The sequence below is a fragment of the Neospora caninum genome, chromosome V (assembly GCF_000208865.1).
Source record: "Neospora caninum Liverpool complete genome, chromosome V".
In the NCBI taxonomy this organism is placed as follows: domain Eukaryota; phylum Apicomplexa; class Conoidasida; order Eucoccidiorida; family Sarcocystidae; genus Neospora; species Neospora caninum.
In genome coordinates, this window is record NC_018391.1 from 2,693,392 (window position 1) to 2,715,346 (window position 21,955).

Sequence of the window (21,955 nt, forward strand, 5' to 3'; positions counted from 1 at the left end):
GGCATCTCTACTCCTCTTTTCGTCGTCTTCTCTCTCGCGGCCCAGAAGCACCGAGCTCGTCTCCGCCTGGCTTCCGACACGTGCCTCCGCGGGTGGCCGCCTCGTTCCGCTCTTGGGCCCCACACGCCCGCAAGACAGGACAAAAGACGCTGCGCGGAGATCAAGAGAAGAAACGAAAGGGAAAACAATTGGAGATCTGGAGAGAGACGACCTCCTGGAGAGCACGAACAGCGCAGCTGCGCATGCGCCGCCTCCTCGACGCCACGCGTTGCTCTCTTGAGACTCGGGTGGCCCCTCGCCTTCTTCCCTTTCGTCTTTGCTTGCCTCGCCTTCTCCAGGTTTTCCGCTCCTCGCTTTCTTTTCCGCCGCCGCTCTCTCTTCCGCGGCAGCTGTCTCCGCATGGCCATCTGCGGTTGACATCTTTTTGCGATTTGTTTTCTCGGGGAAAATTCGTGTCTCCATCTCCTCACCTCCTTCTCCATGGCGCCTGCGCACTTGTGGCGAGCCTCCTTCCCTTTCTCGCGCGCCTTCTCCGGCACGCACGTTTCCTCCTCTCTCGCGCCCTCCAGGCAAATCCGCGCCTCGCGTTCTTCCGCGTCTCCTCTCTCCTCGAGTCCTGACTCCTCGCCCTCGCATCTTTGTCCCTTTGCTTCCTCTTTTGCACCCTCCCTCGCTTCTGCTTCGTTCTCTGGCGGCGCCGCCTCTTGGCGCGTCTCCCCGTCCCCGCGCCGGGCGACACACAGACCAGGGAGCGCCGTCTGGAACGGCGCCTGCTCTGCCAGCGCTCTCGCCCTGTCTCTTCCGCTTTCTTCGTCCTCGCCCGCGCCCGGTTCTCCCTTTGCATGCATGCATGCGCTGCGCTCTGCCGCCTCAGTCGCCGCGGCCCCTGCGCCCGCCTCGACTTCGCCAGGCGGCGCGCAAGCGACTGCAGCCGCTTCAGGTGTCCAGGGCGAGGCAGCTGTCGAGCGATCCGCCCATGCAGGCGCGACTCAGACAGCGGAGAACCCGGTCGATGCAGACCCAAAGCGTAAAGAATTCGCGAAGCAGCAAGAAGCAGTAGGCTCTGAAACGCGCCACGAAGCCTCTGAGCAGCACGGCGGCGAGGACGAACCACGAACCGGCGGGCGGTTCTCAGCAGTCTTCTTATCCAGTTTTCTTCTGGGAGGATTGGTCCTGGAGGGAGGACGCCTCTACGAACGCGCTGCCCGAGAGAAAAAAACCTTCTCAGGTGAGCACGCGTTCCTGGTCCTATGTCAAGGGTTCTCCCGTCTGGCGTCTTGTGGCAAAGCGAATCTGTGGCGTTGTGTTCTTCAAGCATCTCTCCCTTCCTCGTCTACGTCTCTCCCCTCCGTCGCTCCGAGCCTTCTCGCTTGTGTGTGTGCCGCAGTCGTCTGTCTTCCCCTCTCGCGCCTCGTGTGTTTCGCGCCTTTGTTCTCTTCACCGGTTCGGGTGTTACGTGGTTCCCTCTCGCTACCCACAGTTCGCTTCGTGCTCCTATTTACACCTTGTCTGCGGGTTGTTTGTCTATCGGCCTGTAGGCTTCCTTTTCGTTGCGTGTACAGCGAGAGGCTCTTTTCACCTGTGGCTTCGCTGCCTCCTCGTTCACTCCCTCCCTCTTCGTTTTTCTTCGCTTGCTTGCATCCCCCTGTCGCCTCTTCCGTGGATCTTCATCCACCGTCTCTCCTTTATATTTTCTCTCTTTTTCGTGTCGTCGTCTTTTCCCTCTTCTTACACTTCCCCCTGCTTCTCTGCCTCTCGCCTTATCCGTCGTCTCCGATGGTGCTTCGCGGAAACCCGCATCCTTTGTCTCTTTTAGCCTTTTCCTTCTCGCCGGTTCCTCCGTTGCTTGCTGCCGCCTCTTCGGGTTCGTCGTCGTGGCTGTGACTCGCTTCCGCCGTTTCCTGTTCGGTGGTTTTTCACTTCCTCTTTGCATGCGAAGACTGGGTTTCGGGGCCTTCGTCGGAGGCGCGGCAGCAGCCCGTGGCCTTCTGAACGGCCCTTGCAGACACCGGAACACAGCCTTTGCCGGCACTTGTCATCGTGACCTGCAGGCGGCGTTTTGTCCTTCACGCAATAGGCTGCTTGTTTTTGTTGTTTTTGCTGCATGCAGCGGCTTTTGTCGACGAAATCCGCGATCTAGATTCCCATATGAGCAAGTGGAACGAGCAGCTCCATCTTTACCTCGATCAGGTCAGACACACGCGAGGAAACGCCTCGCGGCAAGAACAGCCGCGTCTCCGTTTTTCGCTGCGCTTGGCCCACACGAAGGAGATTCTCTGTGCACGTGCTGGAATACAGCCCAAGGGAGTCGGCCGCCCTTCCATCCACAATGCAGTTGCTTCCGCAGCGTTCTGCATCTCTCGAGCTGTGGATAGGTTCATATTGTCGCATGGGCTCATCATGACTAAATCGCCACTTCTATGTAGGTTTACATGCCTTTCGTCCTTACCCATCTTAAGGCCGAGAGCTAGAGACAGAGAGCGCGTGTTCGATTCTCCTTCCACCTTCTCTGTTCCCCGCGAACTCCTCGCACGGTCGCACCCGTACAAAACCCGCGACCCAAAACGCATGCGCTCGTTGTTGTCGCTGCTTTCCCGTGTCTTTTCTCTAGAAGATCGGCACAGGAAAGAAGGAGGCAGAGCCGCTGTTGCCGGATCTTGCGGAGATTAACGCACCCGATTTGATGCCGACGCTAGTCTTGAACTTTGACAACGTCCTGGCGTCTATCGCGTACGACGTAAGCAAAGAACGCGGAATGCTTTTTGAAAGTAAACCGAGCCCTACACTGGGATGCATGCGTTTCGTCTGGGCTCTCAAAAGACGGCGGAGGGGCATCCCACGTGTGTGTCCTCATCTCTTCCGTCTTGTTCCCTTCCCTACCCATACGCATGTCTCCTGGAGTCCCTCACTGTCCCAGGCTCGCCGCCCACCGGTCGGGTCTCGCTGTGTGGCTAGGCACAGCGGCATTCCCTTCTTGCATGCGCTGCCCCCGCGCCGTCTCACGGGGGCCTTTTCAGCCCATGTCGCTCTCGTTTTCCCTGCGCATGCAGCCGGTGAAGGGGTACATTGTTAGGAAACGCCCTGGAGTCGATGCCTTCCTCTCGACGCTGGCGAACTTCTACGAACTCGTTCTCTGGAGTGACCATCCGTTCCCGTTCATCGAGGACTTGCTCCGCGCGCGCCTCGAGTGGCCGATCTCCTTCACCCTCTACCAGGAGAACATGGACCGCCGGGGATCTTCCCGCTATCGGGTAGGAGAGCCTGCAAAAAGGCAGTTGAGAGAAGACCGCGAGGCGCGGAGGGAGACGACGAACGCAAGTCGTCGCGCCTCCCCGTCCTGGGGTCTTCACTGGCCGCGGCAATCACTTAGGGCAGACTCGCAGCAGCTGCGTTTGGAAACGTGATTTCGAGAGTGAAATGCGATTTTCTCAGAACCTCGAGCGTCTCGGCCGCCGAATGGACCGCGTGCTGTACATCGACGTCGACGGCGCCCATCTACCCGCGACGCAAACCGGCAACTTTATCAAAGTGACGCCCTTCCACGGTGCGCTTGTGTTTCTTTTCCGAGATGGCCCGCGTTGCCTCTGGGGGAGGTCTTCCCAGAGAGACGCGGACGCGCCTTACCAGCCGATGGAGAATACCATGCATGCGCCGTCTTTGTTTACGCACAGGCATCCAGACGCGCGTTTGGCAGCTCCGTGGGAATAACCGCTTTTCGGAGGGCTGTGTAGGCAGCGTTTGGAGCCGCGCCGAGCGCTTTTAGATGCACGTGTTGCATGCAGGCTGGCGCTGCCTAGGTCGGTGCCGGTGCCGAGTTTTTGACAGTTTTGCATGTGGATGGATTGCAAACATCCGGCGCCGACGTCTCCATCTGGTTGCACATGCGACACGCGCTGTCTCACGGTCTCAGTTTCTTTCCTGCATTTGCTTCCTTAACCCCGAGCACACAAGATACTGAAGGATCGCTGTGCACCTATTGTGGTGCCGTCTTCGGCCTATACAACAAACCTGCCGTGGCTCGAAAGACGCACGCGTATGCCTATCGTCTGAACTCTCTGTACCTATAAAGGTAAATATAGATATGTATATATGTTTCATTTGGCCAGTCGTGGTTCTGTGCGTCCCACTGTGTGACCAGGCGAAGCGCAAGAGATGCTTGAAGACCACGCTTTGCCCGAGTTAACGGACTTTCTCATCGGCGCGGCGGTCTCTGCAGGAGACGTGAGGGAAATGCTTCTGCGTTATGGCGGGGGCGCCGACGGCAACGTCGGCAAGCGGTTTCTCCTCGAGAAGATCGACGCAGAGAAGCGCGCGAACCAGCGCAGAAGCATCGGACGCGTTTTCGGGCTGAGTGGTGGACCACCCCCCCAGCAGAGACAGAAGTGGGAGAAGGCCTAGGGGAGAGGCGGGGAAGGCCGAAGTCTAGGCCCCGCTTCAGAGACAAGGGCAGGCGCGGAGCGAGAAACGAAGCCGGACCTCTCTAAGCGGGAAGCGCAGACACCGCGGTTCGTGAACGTTCCAGCAAGCGAGGCAGCGGACAGCGGCATGGCCGAAGCTGCGCGCGCCGACGTCGCAGAAACCGCGAAGTTGTGTGTCGACAGTCGAGACAAGCATGTGGGACAGGTCTGTTCCACCGGGCGACACCACGCGAGTCAAGGGGAGTGAGGGCGGCGGTGAAAGATCAATCAGAAGACTAGAAAAAGAGCCAAGCAAAGAAAGCGATGGCGGGGCGGTGTGTATGTGCAGAATGGGCGGATTAAAAACCACCAACTGTCGAAAGTCGTCCTTAACCCAGCATCAGCTGCTAATCTTCGCCTTGGCAGAAGCGGGGAGCTCCAGGAGGCAGGCGGCGGCAGAGCGCCGGTAGACGATACGCACATGCGGGATGTCGCTTTGTGTAGGTACACACAGGCCTTCTGAACTTAGAAGCCCCGTGCGTGCGTGTGTCTAGGAGCCGACGTGGGGATGGCCTGGGCAGCGACACACCAGAAGGCAGGAAGGGAAGAAACCGCGAGAAGAGGGAATGAAGAAGCGGGAAGGTGGACGGCGTCTGCAGAGAGACCGGGTTGTGCGGACGATAGAGAGACGAAGACGGGCGAAGAGTCGAGGGAGGCATCGAACGTGACGGGGCCGGGGTCAAACGACAGGGAAACGCGTCCGCGAACGCAGCTCTGGCCTGTGGGGGAAGGCCAGGAAACGATGTTTTTTAATGGCTGCGTAGTGCATGAACGCAGCCGAGGCACGGACAAGGCCTTCATCTGTCAAGAGCAAGGGAACTCGTGGAACCGTGGAAGCATGCGAGTCTGATCAACTTTAAGCGAATACATATATCTATATATACATATATATACGTATATGTGTATATCCATGGAGGAACTACCCATGAAAAAAGATATAGATGTATATGCATATTGTTCGTGTGTCCCCGTGGATATACATGTATATGTATGCGTGAGTAACCCTGTGTCATTGCGCCAGTGGGTTGGGTGACAAACTGGATTTGTCTCTCTCCAGTGATGGGACTTCTTCAGCTCTCTGTTCCGTCTGCTCGGTCCAGATATATGTCACGTTTTCCGTCTGATCGCCCGTGGACGCAACGACTTCGCTGCAGCGTTTATTCCTGACCCGCCTGTGCCGTTTCATCTTTCGATTTTCGCGGCGGCGTCACCGGATCCGAATGTCCCTCTCCCCCCTTTATGCTGCTGGCTCGTGTCCGCCGCGTCGCCTCGGGCGCCTGCCTGGGCCTCCCTTTCGCCTCTCTGGAGGTTGCTGGCATTGTGCGGGTCTTCCCAGGCAGAGAGAGGCCGCGAGAGAACGTGGCGAAATCGACGACACAGATAGACCAAGTGTGTATGTGTGGATGCGACGCAAATAGCCAAGAGCGCGAGGCGAGTGTGTCGGTAGCGGCGCGCACACACTCAGGAATGCAGGAAAGGGAATCAAATCTCACGTAGCGGTTTGCGTTTGAGCAACAATGTAAAAAGTGGTTGCTTTCGAACCACAACCCGGGGCAAGTGGTGCATCTCGGTACACACGTGACAAACAACCCAGCATCGCATTCCCGTGTCCCCAACCAAAGACCACGGCCCCACAGAGAGGCCCAAAACCGCACCCCTCCCATCTAGGGTTCCTCGCCATCTTGCTCTCCTCTCCATGCAAGGCAGGTGCGAGTGTCTCTTCGGTGAGATGGTCACACACGCGTGTTCGCCAACCATCCTCTTTCCTTCCTTCTTCCACTGTCTTTCATGCACCCTCCGATCGCTTCCAGTCCCCTTCGACGTGAGGTTGCGTCTCGCGTCTTTTGACGCGCTTCCGTCGGGTCTTCTCGTGAATCGCCTTCACAAAATCTTCACCATTTTCGCTTTTCCTTCCTTTTACCTTTTTGATGCATTTTACCGGCTGTCTCCCGATCCCGTTGACTGGTTTTTGCCTTTCGCTTCAGCCGCGGTGGCACGCTGGCGTGTCAACAGGGGCGAACGCTTGGGCACAGGACGCGAGCGCACTCCTGAGGTTTGGGTTCCTCGCCTCGATTTTCCACCTGCAGGTTAGCTCTCGTCAGAGGACGCGTCCGACGAGCTGCTCTCAGCCTCTTCTTCGTCGAACAAGGAGCGGAAGTCCAGATCGCTCTCGTACTCTTCTTCGTCTTCCTCCAGTCCCACTTCGCTCTCGTTCTCTTCGTCCCAGTGTTGGCCTACCTCCTCGGCCTGGTCTTCGTCGTCGCCAGGGAACATTCGACGTCTTTCTCGGCTCCACTCCTCTTCGTATTCTTTCTCGCCCGAAGATCTGGAGCGGCGCGCGGATCGAGCGTTGCTTCGGCTGCGTCTCGCCGGAGTCTCGGGCGCCTCGTCCTCATCGAAGACTTGCGAGGCAAAGTCGGCGAATGCCGAGAAGAGCGCGTCCGCAAAACCGTCGATGTCTCCATCCGCGGCTGGTTGGTCTCCACGACCGCGCCCGAATCCCGAGGCCGCTTCGCCCCCCTGAGGGTCGTGCCCACGCGTCCCTCGCTCCACAGCCTCTCTGTGGAGGAAGCGGGGCTCATCGGGGGACCGGCCATGCCGGTCGAAATGTCTCCGTTTTGTCTTGTTGCTCAGCAACTCAAATGCGGAGCGAATCAACATGAATTTCTCTGCATGCGACAACGTCTCCGAGGCCTTCTCTGCGTCACTCGCGTCCTCGCCACCAGACGAGGGAGAGGCAGCGGTGGAACCGACACTTCCAGAAGAACTCGAGGTCGATTGCGCCGCCAGTTCCTCGCCTTCCGTTCCGTTCTCCTCGCGGCTCTCTGTGGACGTGTTCTCTTCGTCTCCCTTACTCTCTTGAGATCTGCTCGAGTCTTTCTTGTTCCTCAACTCCCTCCCCTCCACAGTGTCGGGGTGACACAGTTTCGCCTTCTGTCTGTAGGCCAGGCGAATACACTCTTCGCTACTGTTGGAAGGCACTCCGAGGATCTCGTACGGATCGAAGTACATGCGTTCCTCTTCTTCGACGCGCGGTTCCTCCGTCTCGGGTTCCTCGTCTGGGTCGACGCTGAAAGGCGCGGAGCGAGCAGAACCCTTGCCCCCCCTCTTCTCTGCCGGCGGGGCGGAGGACTGTCTGGAGCTCTTCTTCCCCGTCTGCCCTGACCGGACTTGCTTTCCCTTCTTTCGCTGATCGCCGGAGGCGGAAGAGGCCGTTCGCGTCGCTCGCACCTCCTCGTCCGGCGCGAAGAAAAAGGAAAAAATGTCTTCTGCGTCGAACGAGCCGTCGTCCTGGACCGGGGGAATCGCGACGCCTTCCAGCCCTCGAATGTGGGCAACCTCGCAGGTCGCCGGCGGCCGAGACGCAATTGGACACGCCCCCGTCTTCGGAGGAGCCTGGAAAGAAGACGGTTTCTTCGCGCACTTGGGTGAGGGGTTCGCGTCAGACCTGGAAGAGGGCGGGCACTCCTCGGCTCTCGATCGGCGATGCGAGGCAGCCTGCGCGAAGAGAAAACCGTTCGTCTGCGCGGCGCAGCCGCTCGAGAACGGAGGGGAGAGTGGCGAGAGAAGAAGGGAGGCGAGAAGCGCAGAAAGCGTGAGGAGGGCCGCGACAGACCGCGAGAAAACTGACGGACGGACCGACGCGCCTCCCGAGACACCGCGCACAGACTGGCCAGTCGCCCTACACGGTCGGACGGAAGGCGGAAGGGAAAAGGCAGAAGAAGTCGCGAGAGGCAGAGTCGAGCAAGGAGAAGAGAGATACAACTTTGCGTGATGCGCGGGAGGGCGTCCCCCGGGGGAGGAACCCGCTGGCCCCTGCCCCGTCGCTCTCTCCGCAACCGCCATCTTGCGCCAGTCCGGATGCCGCCGCTGAAACCTTGCAGAGGTTGAGAACTCTTGGCGTGCGCGCGTCTGCGTCCTTTGAGCGCGTGCGCCTTCAACGCGCGAGGTCCGCACAACCTCCGCGAGGGCTGCTCGACGAATTCCACGCGCAAGATCGAAGCCTCGATTCCTGCAGCGGCGACTCGCCCGGACAGAAGGCGCTGCCGCGTGGAAGGAGCCGCTTTGCCGTCTCTCGCACCAAAACCGAGCCGGAGAAAAGGAAAGCTTGGACTCGACGGCCGGAATCGAGCGCAAAGCGGTCCCGTCCGCGCGGCCGGCTCTGGCGAGAGAGGCGCGAGTGTCCTGCAAGATCGTAGTTGCGAGACCGCGAAAACGGAGAGGAAGCCACACAAGTCGGGAAAAAACTGCAGACGGGTGCCCGAGCATGCACCAGACACTACAAAACTCTAGCGGGTCTTTCATGGCAAATGCGAAGGAGAAACGCCACGCCGCGCCTGGCATGCATGCGCGGGGCCTGTCGCTGGCTTGCCCTCATGCGGTCGGTTGCGACCAGCCGCGAAGGAGAGAGAGTGGGCCAAGAGCCGCCCAGAAAACCTCCAGACAGACACAGCCGCTTCGATCTCCGATGAATTGCAGGAGTCAGGAGAGAGTGTGCAGGTGTCTGAGCGCGGCGGTTTTGCGGAGAGAGTTCTCCGGGAAAAAAAGCGAGGAATTTCGGGTTTCTCCGGACCAGTTTAGGGCGTTCAGCCTCTCGGGAGCATCGCGCTCGCGCTCGCCCGCACACGGGGAGTCAGCGAAGTTGTCCTCGCTCCCCGACGCCTGTTTCTCTCAGTCTCCCTTTCGTCTTTTCGTGTCTCTCTTTTCAAGATCTCCTCTGTGTGTTCTCAAACGACCTCGTCTTTTCCGCGTTTCCTGCGTTCTCGGTTCGCGGAGTGCAGTTTTGGGGCTTGCCTTCCTTTCCTCTTGCTGCGCGAGGCGAGCCTGTGCGGAGTTGCGTTTGTCGCTCGAGAAACCTCGCGCCTCGTCAGCCAGTCGCATTCCCCGCTCGCGGCCGTGTCTCCTCTCCCACTCTGGACGAGCGGTGGCCACGGAAGAGTCTCACAGAAAGGCGGAGACGCCGCAGAAAGAGGCAAGCGGGGGAAGACACGTACGCCAGAAATGGGAAAACGCGCAGCGAAATCAAAACCCCAGCAGCGACGGGAGGCGGGGCGCTGCTCCAACCGTCCACGGCTCTGTTCCCCGATTTCCCACTGAACGGACGGTTCCCAACATGGCTTCCGGGGCTCGGTCTTGTTGCCGACACGACTGGCGACCGTTGGAGGAGGCGCTTTCCGTCCCTGTCTCTGCAGTCGACGCCGCGTTTCTCGAGAGGCTCGGACACCTCTCAGGACTTCCTCTCTTCTACTCGTCTGCACTGGTCAAGGCCGCTTCGGCCCCGTCCACCGCTGCGAAGCAGGTGAGCGGAGAGGACGCGCAGACTCAACGCCGGGGAGACGGCAAAGAGAGAGGGGCGGGAACTGCAAACGCGGCCTTGAGAGAGATCCCCACCTGCTGTAAAGACACGTGCGAGGCTCGACTCTTTTCCGACCGCCTTGCTGACGAAAGGGAACGCTCGTCAGACCGAAGCTGCCCGTCGTCCGGTTTTCCGTCTTCTCGGCATTCAGATTCAACTCCAGATGCGTCACGGAAGCCGGGGCATCCTCCAAGCGAGGGACTGAGATCTTTCTCATGCGTCACCTTCTCTCCACCCCCTCCCTCTGCACGCCTAGGACAGCGGCTGTGGCAGTCTCTTCAGCACCTGCGAGGCGCCGTTTCGCCCGCAGCCTCGCACTCGCCTTCTTCGACTGTCCAGAGTGAAGAGCCGAAAAAAGTGCTTTTAGGCCTCCATACAAGACCGGCAAACTCGTCTCCCAGTTCCGCTTCAACCTCTTCTTCCTCCAGTTCCGCTTCAACCTCTTCTTCCTCCAGTTCTGCGTCAACCTCTTCTTCCTCCAGTTCTGCGTCAATCTCTTCTTTCAGTTCCGCTTCAGCCTCTTCTTCCTCCAGTTCCGCTTCAACCTCTTCTTCCTCCAGTTCTGCGTCAATCTCTTCTTTCAGTTCCGCTCCAGACTGGTCGTCCACATCGCCTCTGTCTCCTTTCGCGGCGGCACAGCCCCCCGCTGGCCACGAGCGAGAACTCGAATTCTGTGCACTGCGCAGAGCCTCCGGTAACGGCGCCGTCCAGGCCTGTTCTGACGTGAAGGCCTCTCCTCCAACTGCGTCTGCGACTCCTCCAGACGCCATGGGAGCGGAGGCCGTACCGCCTCCTGTTCTGTCCAAGCGACAGGCAAGGAGGGAGAGAAAGCGGAAGGCCGCGGAGCTCAAGCGTCTTGCGAGGGCGTCCGCCTCTGCGTGCGCTCGACAGAGGCGGGACTCGCATCCGCCTCGCGATCGTCCTGCTTGCGTCCAAACTCCAGGAGACGGCGAGGCGCAAAGCGCCCCAACGGCGGTTTTTCAGAAATTCGCTCTGTGCCGTGTGGAGCAACCTGTTGATTATCTCTTCAAGCGGAGGGCGTGTCTAGACAGAGTGCGGGGTGCGGGAAGAAGGGGCGCACAAACTGTGTTGCTTCATTTAGGAAACGGCGACTGGGAAGAAGGAGATGCGACCGGGGACGCGGAAGCACAGGGCGTCGTCTGCCACGGGGACGGGCACGGACACTCACCAAACCGGCTTTTCTGGGAGCGTCGAACCAGTGCAAAGTTGGTAGACGTGTCGTTGAAACAGCGCCTCAAAGAGGAAGAAATTTATGCTGCTCTCCCTCCCCTCCAAGTCCTTCTTCGCAGAGGCATGTCGCTTCTGGAGGTCGTGAAATACACGCCGAGAGAATGCCAAGAGCCGCACCGCGGGCAGAACGAGATGGGAAGCGAGACCAGTCCCGAGACACACGAGGAAGCGAAAGGCGGAGAGGCGGCCTACAGGCTCGATGACGACAGCAGATGCGGCAGCAGAAAGGAAAAGAGGACGCGTATGGAGGTGGAACTGCCGGTCGACACAAGCGAGGGACCGACGGCCGAGCCTCGCAAGAGAAGAAGACAGGACGCGGAATGCGAAGACCTCAGGGACGGAGATACCTGCAGGCGTGGCCATGGCGAAGAAAAACTCGGCGCTGGAGAGCAGCCGAAGGATGAGGCAAGGACAGCGCATGCGGCGTCCGCTGCGCAACGCTTGAGCACCTCAACTCGAGAACGTGTCCCCCGTTTGCCTGGAGATGATCGAGTTCCTTCACTCTGCGCTGCTTCGTGTGCTTCCGCCTCGCCGCCTGTGTCTTCTTCGTCTTTCGTTTCTTCTGCCGGTTCGACTCGGAAGGAAACGGAGCAGCATCTGGTGCGGATGGGCCTTCCGAAATTCTTCGACTTCCACTTGCCGCTCTTCTCCGCCTTTCTCCTGTGCATGCACCGTCACCAGAGCTCGCGTCTGCGTCCTCGCGCTCGACTGGCTTCTCCGGCGCCTTCTAGTGCGATTCGCGGTTCCAGAGAAGCGCCTGAAAAAGACAAACTTGGTCCCGTGGAGCGCTGGCAAGCGGACCCCACCGCCAAGAACGCCTGCCTTCGCCAGACTCTGCCTGGGAGTGGGGACGATCCGCCGAACGGAAGCATCGAGGCGTCTGGGTGTGCTGCGCAGTTCCTCGGGGCGTTGCGTCGCCACGGTGACGAGGTCTGCGGGACTGATCCGGAAGGACGTTTGACAGAGTCGCTGCGGCGAGCGGCAGGAGCCGTTTCGATGACGCCCACTGCCGCTGTCTCCCTGGTCTTGCAACTGAAACAGGGACAGCTTGAGGACGAGGCGGAAAGTGCAAAACTCCGGAGAGAAGAAAGGTGCGAGGAGCACTGCGCGGGCGAACGTTCCTGTTCAGGTACGGACTTCCCACCCGCTTCGGCGCCCGGTCGAAACGGCGACAGGCCGAGCCGCCTCCAGCTGCCAAGTGCCGTTCGAGCAGAGACGCTTCAGTCGGCTGTGCTGAGCGCGAGCCAAACTGCCGTGCTCTCCACGCGGCAATTGGCGAGCCGCGTGCATGCAGCGTTCGCGCTTGCTGCCGAACTGCGGAACATCTATGATTCGAAGGGGCGTCGACCCGAAGAAGGCGAACGGGGACAAAACGAAGGAGCAGAGGGAGAGACTCGTGGAGGCGGCCCGCGACGCAGCGGTACAGTCGAAGGCCCGACCCTCGTGGATTCCACGTGTGTCACCCGGGACTGTCATTCTTCGGGGTCGAGGACCGGCTCTTCGTCTGCTGCTCAGACGAACGCTTCCTCGTCTTGTTCTTCCGTTTCTTCTCGGTCTTTTTCTCCGTTCGCTGTGGAAGTGTTTGCACTGGAGAAGGTGAACGGCGAAAATGCGCAGATCTCGTTTTCGGCCGCTCTGGACGCTTGGTGCGTCTGCAGCAAGAACGTATCGTTGCTCGTGCCTTCGGAGTCGCTGTTCGAGGAGACAGCGCTGAAGGCTCACAAAGAAGGGACAGCAGGGACGCCACGCGAGCCATGGACCGGTGGCGACACGGATACGGCCGAAGGGCGAGAAGCGACGCTCAGCAGAAGGGTGGCGAACGAGAAGACTGCGGGCAACGAAGAAAGAGGGGGTTCTTCGAGAAGGCTAGGCGAAGAGGCAGAAAAGGAAGGAGACGCAGGAGAAGAAGATATTTTGCAGAGGAAGGAAACCCGATACCAACACGCCGCTAAAGTGGTTCGTGCTTGGAAACGGCTTCTTTCAGGGCGCTCGCCGCACCAAGTAAGGTTCCGTACTCTGTCCTCTTCCCCTTCGTCTTATTCTACACTGGGCTTCTGTCGTTCCCACTGTTTCCACTTGTCTCGCTTCTGTTCGCCTGTCGGGTTCCCTTTCTGCTCGGCGCGCCCCGCGGTCACAGATGTCCTTCCGATTTCACTGTCTTCCTTGGCAGAGCTTTCTTCGCTGTCCTCTTTCGTATTCAGTCTTTCGGTGATCGTCTCTAGGTTTCGACGTCACGGACTGACATGTCGCTCGTCCTGTTTCTTTCCTGTTTTTCCCAGGTCGCGTCTCTCAAGCGCTTTCTCTCCCACCACACCATTGTTGGAGAGTTTGTTGGGTGCACGGTGAAACAGCACTTCCTGCCCTACTCAGATCCGTCCTATGCAGACATTTTCCTTCCCGCCTCCTCGCGTGCCTCTCGCGCCTCTTCCGCCGCTTCTGCTCCGTATCTGATTTTCTACGCGGCAGTCCCTCACGATGGCTTTCAGGTGTGCTTGCCGCCGCACGCAGCCCTGCAGCTGCTTCGCGAGAAATACCAGCTGCCGACGGCTCGCCTGTTCTCGTCGTTTTCCGCCTCGTCGTTGCTTCCGTTCCTCGACCAACTACAGGGTCTAGTCGACGCAACGTTTTGCAGCGACGTGCATCTGGGTGGAGTGGGAGAAGGTGTAGTTCTCTATTTCACAGCACCCTGTCACGTTTCCCCCGCTTCGCTCGCACCATCTGACGCGGACGCTTCCCCTGCGTCTTGCGTGTCTGAGGGCCCCTCTCTTGCTCGTGTTTCGTCCTCAACGGCGCCTGCGTCTCTGCCCCTGTCGTCGTCCCAAACGCCTTCTCCCGCCTGCGCGCCTCCCGCGCGTCTTGTTTCCCCGTCTGCGTCTCCCCTCTGCGTATTTCCTCTGGTTCTTGGTCTCTCGAAAGTGAAGAGCCTGGGATATCTTCTTCGTCGCCGCATTCGCGAGAAACTGCGACACGCCATCTCCTCGTTCTCTCTCCTGCCTCTCGCTCCGCATCTGCTGTCCATGTCCGCGTCTCCTTCCTTCTCCTTCCTGGCGTCTCTCGCGCTCCGCCAACCTCTTTCTTCCGCTTCCTTGCTTCCGCACCTCCTCGAAAATGCCCAGCACCTCTCCTGCCGGCAGCGGCGGAGAGTTCGGTCGTTCTTTGCGGCTTCCCTGCACTCGCGGCAGCATCCGAAAGCGGACGTTTTTGAGCGCGCAAAGGAAAGCCCGTTGTCGCCTCTGCAGTCCGCGACTCGAGACGCATTGGGCACCGCATTCGACGAGAGAGGCCATGGCCGCGGCGGGCGCTCGAGTGCAAGCGAGAACTGGAACTCCGACACCTCGCCAGACTCGCGTGAAAGCGAAGCAGTTCACGCCAGACTCAGACGGGCTCTCGACCGCATTCGGCCTCTCGTCCGTGGCCGCCTTGAGCAAACAGACCAGGAAGAACAAGGAGAGCAAGGAGACGCTCAAGAGGATGAGAAACAACTCTTTTTGCGGACGAGCGGGAGACCCAGGCAAGAGGGGCGGACGGCAGCGCAGGCCCAGGACTGGGCTGAGCAGCTCCTGACGGGGAAGACGCAGGCTGGCGCGGCACTGCGCGTCGCTGCAGCGTGTGCGGCGCTCACGACTGACACGGAGTTGTGGAATGCGTCGTCTTTGTCTTTTGACTCGGAGACTTCTTGTCTCAGTGTCCTTGCGGAACGATCCGAGTGCTGGCTCGTCGAATTCGTTCAGGAGGCGATCGGGTTGCTGCCGTCCCAACCCGCGTTCGCGCCTGCTGTCTCCCGTCTCCGCTCCCTGCTTTCGTCGACCTGCTCTCGATCCTCTTCTTCCCGAGGGACGGTCTCTCCGTTGAGGCGAGCCTTGCTTTCAGCTAGAGCTCCAGGCGCGGGTTCCTATAGCGGCGGCGAGCGAGGAAACGAGAGACTATGGCGGGAAAAGGAGAACGCGCACGAGGCCAAGACAAAGGGTGAGGTGCCGGGGTGGACACCGCGCAGTGGCGCGACGGCGCACGGAGAGAGAACAGGAGCGACCGCGGACGCTCCGGGGAGGCGAGTCGTGGGCGACGAACGCGAAGCCGCCGAAGATGCCACGGGAAACGAGAGGCGCAAGGACTCGAAGGAGCATGGAGAAGAGGAAGGCGCCGGATCGGAAGGTCGCAAAGGGGAAACAGGGAACGTGGATAACGAGGAAAGAAATTCTTGCCTGCGCAGCCTAGGCGATGTTGCTGTGGACATCATTATCTCTCTCACTCGGAAGTACGAAGACGCGCTGTTCTATGCTTCCTCCATCGCGTCGGCTGCTGTCGTATCGTCTCTCCTCGACTTGCCTGTTTCCAGTTCCTCGGAGCTTTCTTCTTTTTCCGCTGGTCCGGCTTCCCGGGGAAGTTCCTCTGAGGATTTGAAGGCGGTCAGCGGAGAGAAGAGATCTTTTGGCCTCGGGACGGGGTGTCTTCTCTCGTCTCTGGAAGAGCGAATCAACGAGGAGAGCCTGTGGTCAATCTTGAAGCATCTCGAGGCCTTCGTCGACCTGCGGTTCCTCGACTTCATGAACGAGGCGTCCACCTTTCGTCTGTCCCTCGACAAAGAATGCCGGCTCCTGCAGGAAGCCGCCGTTGTCGACAAGCAGGGGAGAAATCCGCAAGGCCACGGCGGCGAAGGAGGCGAGCCAGCCGTGGAGACGAGAGAAGAAAACGAACGAGCGACCGGCTACATGCCCTCGCCCCCGTCCGCAGGGTCTGTCGGGACAACGGAATGTCAAACAACCGGAGCAGAAAGGCAGAAGCCTCGGTTGCTGTCCATCTCCCCCACAACGGCCTCGCGCTGCTCGCGGGGCAACGCATGTGGCGAAAAGAAGGAACCAGAGGATCTGTCTCCCCCTCTGCGCCGGGTGTCGTCTTCGCTCACTTCCCCTTCTCGCGCTGTCTCTCCCCTTCCTTCCTGTTCGTCTCTGGTTCCTTCGTCGTTTCCTGCCTCGTCCGTCGGTGCCTCGAGCGTTGCGTCGTCGCCTCCCGTTGTGTGTCTCGTCGTCCCTCCTCTTGCTCTCTCTTTCAGCGTTTATCGTTTCCTTAAGGCCTTCGCAGCCTCCCGCGGCTTTCGTCTCGTCGTGCGCCACTGCCTGTATTTCCCAGCTGCAAGTGTGACGGATCCGCACACGCCGCCGAAGAGTGGGAGCGACGAGGGGGTTCCTCGTTCGGCCCGGTGTCCCTCACCTCTTCCTTCTTTGTCTTCCTTTCTTTCTTGTGCTACGTGCACTTCGTCCTCGCCTCCCACGCCATCTTTTGCATCTCTGCATTCCGTTTCCTTTGCGATGCTAACGATTGTTTGGGGTTATGGGTGGCCCAAGCCGAGTGAAAATGACGTGGAAGCGCATGCGGGGGTTTCTCTCACGAATCTGGCGCGGCTCTGTCTTTTGGCGACATGTCCTCCAGTCTCACGAGATCGAGGCGAAGACACGGTCGGGAACGCCGAGTTCGTGGGGAACGAGCACCAAAACAACGCCCTGTGCTTCGCAAGTAGTGCTTCAGTGACGCAGGACGGACACGCGAACAATGCTTTAGATCCGACAGCCACCAGCGACAGAAAGCGAAGGCGCACGGCGTTTCCGGCGCATGAGCGGGGAGGTGTTCAGCCCGGCGGAAGGGAGCGGGAAGGGAAGACGAATCGTTGGGTTGCTGCCGCCTTGAATTTCTGTAAAGTGGTGGAAGAGGACGGAGAAGAGCAGAAGGCGAAGGCAAACCACGGGCGCAAAGGCGAGGCAGAGGGAGGCGGAGAAAGGCACGCTGGCGGTCGAGAGGCCGACTCAAGCCAGAAAGGTGGACAAGCAGACGGGGACGCGAAGGGGCAGGCAGGATCTCCGTGGCGTCCTGACGCCTCCGATGGGGGTGAACACATCGAGGAGGAAAGGAGACAGACGAAGAAGCCGGAGACTGCGGACGAGGTGAAGGACGCGGACAAGCTAGTGGAAGCTCTCAGAGATGTTGTTGTGGCAGATGCCACCATCCGTTTCCTTCAGCTGTTCCCCTCGTCCTTAACTCCACAAAGCGTCCTCCGCCACGCCTTTATGCTTCTTCGGTTCTGGCGCCACTTGCCGGCTGAGCTGGGGAAGCAAATGGACGCGGCCGGTGGCTCACAGGCTGTTTCGCGGGTCCTCCGGAGTTTTCCCCACTGCAACCGAGCCTGTCAACTTGAGGAGGTTTCTGATCCCGCAGGACGAGAAGGTGCGGAACCTGGAGCGTCTTCCGTTTCGTTCGCGTATGGGTCCCCGTTTTCGTCTTGTCACTCTTCTCCGTATCCATCTGCTGCTGCCAGGTCTCCTTCGCGTGGGCTGCCTTCATCCCTAGTATCGTCGCCCACTGTGTGGTCTTTAAGGAGAGAGGACGAGCCGACGCAGGGCGAGCTTGATTCAGGTGTTTCCGTTTCCACGCCGCAACGCACACGCCGGGGAATTTCTGTGCAAGACGCCTCGAAGTCTTCCCGTCTTCTCTCAGACCAAACAGTCCCCCGAGCTCGGGCGAACCAACTCTTCTTCATTGCTGCCTCGCTGCCGCAGCCACACGCGAAGCTCGCAACAACGCAGGACGGCGAATCTTCGTTTTTGAGAACTGAGACCAAATTCGAAAGCGTGAAGGCAAACGGGTCGGGCAAGGCCGGCAGGGAGGGATCGAAACACGAGGAGCATCGGGAGGGCCTACGGCAATTTGTGCACATCATCGACGCCTTCAGAGCGACGCTCGATGACACCGCACAATCGCGTCCCGGGAAATTTAAGCCATCGGTAGAAGGCTGCGCCACAGAACGTGTCAGGAAGGCAGCACGGAGCATGGCGAGGCGTCACACTGAAAACGGAAAAGGAGAACAGGAGGTGAGCGGAGGACACGGACCCGGTGCGACTTCGGTGAATGGGCGACTGCTCTCGGACGGCAGTCAGGTAAGGCAGGAAGGAAGAAGCCGAGACGCGAACGGTCACACAACGCAGAGTTCGTCTGAACATCGTCCCGCTACATCTTCTCGTCAGGCAGGCCGGCAAGATTCCTCTTCGCTCGCAACGCGTCCACACGAAACGGGGAAGTCGCAACGAGTGGAGAATGAAGCCGAGCAACCTCCCCTCGCACTCATCACGTGCGTCCTGCCGGTGGGATTCCCAGGCTGCGGGAAGAGCACAGCCCTCATGCACTTTGTGCATGAAGCAGTGCACAATTGCGTTGCCAGGAGAGAGGAAGCCTGGAGACGACAGGGACTGGGTGAATGCGTGCGAGAAGGCGAGCAGGCGACCGGGCAGACCGGAGCGGAGGAGGTTAGGGAAGAGGCGCAGGACGCAGGCAGACAAGGACAGATACGAGCGTGTGGAGACAGAAGGCTAACAGGCGAACGGCGTCGCTCGGGTGTCGATGCAACTGCTGGAGACATAGGTACGAGGGGCGCGGGACAGAAACAAAGGTGGACGTTTCCTGCGGCCTCTAACCACGGAAGAGAAAACCCGATCAGTTCCCAGGCACCTCTCCTCCGTCTCGGTTTCTTTCTCGTCATCTTTCCTTCTAGGCTTCCATGGGGACGCCAGCACTCTGCGGAGCTTGAGGGCGCTGTCCGCGTTTTCGCGTCCGATTCAGTGTTCGTATCGTGTCGATCGCATGCAGCGCTTTGTCCCCGTCACGCCGTTTGCCAACGCTGTGCACTTCCCGTCTGATACTCTCTGCTCGTTTGCTTCTCTGTGTGCTCTGTCTCGCTGGTGTCCCTCTGCAGCCATCACCGTTTGGAAGGCTTCCCCACCTCGCGCTGTCCCGCCGATGTGCTCTCTGCCCCAACCGGCCTCTCCACCGTGCGTGCACCACTTCGAGCAGTCAGGGACGGGGGAAGGACCACCTGAAACGCTTGCACCAAACGGAGGAAATTCCCGACCTACGCAAGAAGCCGGCGGTGCGTGTCCGGCGCCTGGCGGCTGTTCCGCGTTTGGCGGGGTGGACATTCTTTTTCTTGTCAGTTCAGACGAGGCCACAGGTGCCGCGCTTCGTCGCCGGGGTGTCCGGCGACACGTGCCGACAAGTCGAAGCTTTCAGAAGGCTGTGAGGGCTCTCGACGGTTCGCACGGCGTCCTTTCCCACCCTCGCCTCTGTGCGCAGGAGATGTCTTTAAGCGCCCAGTCCACTTGGAATGAAGGAGAAGCGAACGTAATGGGAGCGCGAACCCTGAGCGAAGGATCGCCAGACTTGCGCCACGTCGCCCACCACGGACGCCGGTCGCAGGCGGGAGGTGAGGAGATAGAACGGAACGGGACGGCCGGGAAGTGTGACCGCAGTGGAGAGACAGGGCGAACGCAAGACGAAGAGTACGACATTCCAGAGGACGTGTTCCGACCGGCGGCACGGGAGGGAGCAGCTAATCTCGCCGCCAGTGTAGAGGCCTTCTTTGCACAGCTGGAGGAACGCCTTACGGCTTACTTCCGCGAGCAGGAGACGGCTGGAGAAGGCGAGGCAGAAGAGTCAGAGGGTGAGGGAGATGGCGGTTGCGCGATACCCGGCGCGTCCACAGTTGATGAACGTTCAGGCAGGTCGAGTTCGCAATTTGCGCAGAAGAATGAAAGCCCGAAATCGAAGAGGCGTTCGTCGGGAAGAACGCACAAGCCGTTAAGAGTCCTTGTTCTCATCGACAAAAATTTCCCCGTTGACGCTGTGCCGAAGCAGGCTGCCATTCTCCAGCGTCACCTTGCCGTCCTCAACAGAAGGCTTAACCAGTCATGCACGCGCGCCCTCCGCAAAGAGGCGAGTGCCCACTTGGATTCGCGGGACGCTGTTCCATCCTCTTTTTTCCCCATTTCGACAGCATCTGCTTCAAGTCAGTCTCATCACAAAGACGGCAGAGGGACGGTGAAACCACTCATCCGAGCGGCAGTCTGTCTGATGACGTTACCGCCTGATTCGTGTCCGGACGGGTCGTTAAGGAGACACTTTCGCTGCCCTCAGCCTTCGACTTCTCCGTGTTCCTTTGCTTCGCCTCCGCTTCCTTTCTCGTGCTCACCGTGGCCGTTTCCGTGGTCTCTGCCTACGCTATGCCGCTGTCTACGGCGTGTGTTGTGTCGCACGGACCACCCGACGCTGCGGTCGCTGAGACAAAACTCCGGAACGAGCTCTTCTCGAGCTTCTCCGTGTCCCTTCTCTGAGCAGTCGACTTCTGGTCAGAGTGTAAACCTCTCAGACTCTTTCGCACATGTCTCCACTTCGCGTCCGATTTCCACTTCCGGAGGCACTCAGCCGGTGGGCTCCTCTGCGGTTGTAAACATCTTTCTGTCCTTCGTCGCCCTGTATCGTCATCAGAGTCTGGACCCAGCAGATCTTCGAAAGATTTCAGGCGTGGACGCAATTTTGCCGTGCCATTCAGTATGGCTTCTCTCTTCTGTCCAGGAGCGCGCGGCCTCCCGCGATCGACGCAGGAAAGAACAAGAGAGTGGGAAGCTGGCGCAAGAGGAAAGCGAGATGCGAGGGGTGGCAGCTGCAACGGACGTTGCTGGAGCGAGCCCTCGCGAAGCAGCCGAAACGTCAGAGGATTACCCGAAACCGACGACGGGAGACGCGTTTGTTCCTGCGCCAGTCGAATACGAATGTTCCCTTTTAATCGCAACTGCGCTTCAAAATCTGAGACCCTTTGCTGATAATCTCTCAAACGCTCTCGTCTATGAGCGTCTCATGTCGCTTCTCTTTTCAGCCGCTGAACACGAAAGCGACGCTCTGCCAAAGCAAATGCACAGCGTCTCTCAAGACGCTTCGCTACGCGGGTCGCTGCTAGCCGAGCAAACAGAAATCGGAGAGTCAGACGGATGCGAGAATCACGTGGTGTCAGTCTGTCAGAAATCAGGTTTCTCCGGATATGGACCAGCAACACCTGCGTCGCCCGAAGATGCCATCGGCGAGTTGTCGGCAGAGTTAGAGGCAACGTTTGAACGTCTCGCTGGCACTTCGTGGTTCGGGCGTACTTTCTTGGTCTTCGACTCGGACGACAGCAGCCGCCATCCTGTCGAGGGTAGACGTCACCGAGAAGGGTGCGGCTCTCAGCGGTCTCTCCAGCAAGGCAGACAGCGAGAGCAAAATCGAGCACGAGACCATCAACGGCCCAGGGCTGCATCTCACTTGTACAGTGGAGGCGCAGGCACAGAGCGGCACACCCGTGTAGACGGGGGCTCTCATCGCAGCCGTGCCTCACCAGGAGAACCTTCAGGAGTGCAGGCTGATGGTAAAGACGGAAGGCAGTTATCATCAGTCGGTCCTGAGTTGACGGGTCCTGTTGAGCAGCGGGTCCATTGCGAACAAGGCGTTCAGGAAGGTAGCGGAGTTCAGCCGTGTACTCGAGTGTGGCAAGAATGTGGAGTCAGTGAATGTGTGAGTGGCGTCCGTAGGGGCACAGGGCGAGAACGGCCCCACCGCGACCACTCCAGTGTGGCAGCAGGGGCCGTTTTTCCATGCTCTGAGCACCTAGGGCCCAGACAGACAGCCCGCGACGGCTGCGTGCACCGTGTGGACAGACCGGGCGAGTCGCAAGAATCGAAGATGGTTGAACCCGGCGGGCGGCCTGACTCTGCCTCTCTCTCTTCTCGCCGTTCCGCCGTGTCGCACGGTTCGGCTGAGCTAGCGAGAGCGGCGGCAGCTTCATCATCAGCTACGCGGGTGGAGGAAGCGTTAGGCGTCTGGGCAGGAGACGACGAACAGCAGAAGTCAGCACCATGCCGAGTTATTGAAGTCCGGCTGCCGGTGTACTTTTGCATAGACGTGCAGCGTCATGCTTCGACTTTGTTTTCGCTCGTCTCCTCCAGTCTGGACACTCTTCAAGCGAACGCCCCATCAGAGGAATTCCTTGTGGCGGCACGGCGCTTCTCCCAACTCGTTCGCACGTCGCTGCGGTGTGTCG

General features: G+C 59.6%; 3 protein-coding genes across 3 annotated transcripts; 2 read left to right on the forward strand and 1 right to left on the reverse strand.

Annotated features, from left to right (window-relative positions):
• Nucleotides 1-846: 846 nt before the first annotated feature.
• On the forward strand, nucleotides 847-4,398 carry NCLIV_015350 (conserved hypothetical protein; the record flags this gene model as incomplete). Its single annotated transcript, XM_003881726.1, has 6 exons — nucleotides 847-1,228; nucleotides 2,111-2,190; nucleotides 2,612-2,737; nucleotides 3,051-3,251; nucleotides 3,433-3,544; nucleotides 4,139-4,398. 6 exons carry the CDS (start codon nucleotides 847-849, stop codon nucleotides 4,396-4,398), a joined length of 1,161 nt encoding a protein of 386 aa, XP_003881775.1.
• A 2,147-nt stretch (nucleotides 4,399-6,545) lies between these two features.
• Nucleotides 6,546-10,583, reverse strand: NCLIV_015360 (putative DnaJ domain-containing protein; the record flags this gene model as incomplete). The annotated part of the gene is made up of 2 exons (XM_003881727.1): nucleotides 6,546-8,619; nucleotides 10,099-10,583. The coding sequence occupies 2 exons, from the start codon at nucleotides 10,581-10,583 to the stop codon at nucleotides 6,546-6,548; spliced, it is 2,559 nt and encodes an 852-aa protein (XP_003881776.1).
• A 544-nt stretch (nucleotides 10,584-11,127) lies between these two features.
• On the forward strand, nucleotides 11,128-21,223 carry NCLIV_015370 (conserved hypothetical protein; the record flags this gene model as incomplete). Its single annotated transcript, XM_003881728.1, has 4 exons — nucleotides 11,128-13,065; nucleotides 13,344-17,990; nucleotides 18,670-19,891; nucleotides 21,057-21,223. 4 exons carry the CDS (start codon nucleotides 11,128-11,130, stop codon nucleotides 21,221-21,223), a joined length of 7,974 nt encoding a protein of 2,657 aa, XP_003881777.1.
• Nucleotides 21,224-21,955: the final 732 nt, after the last annotated feature.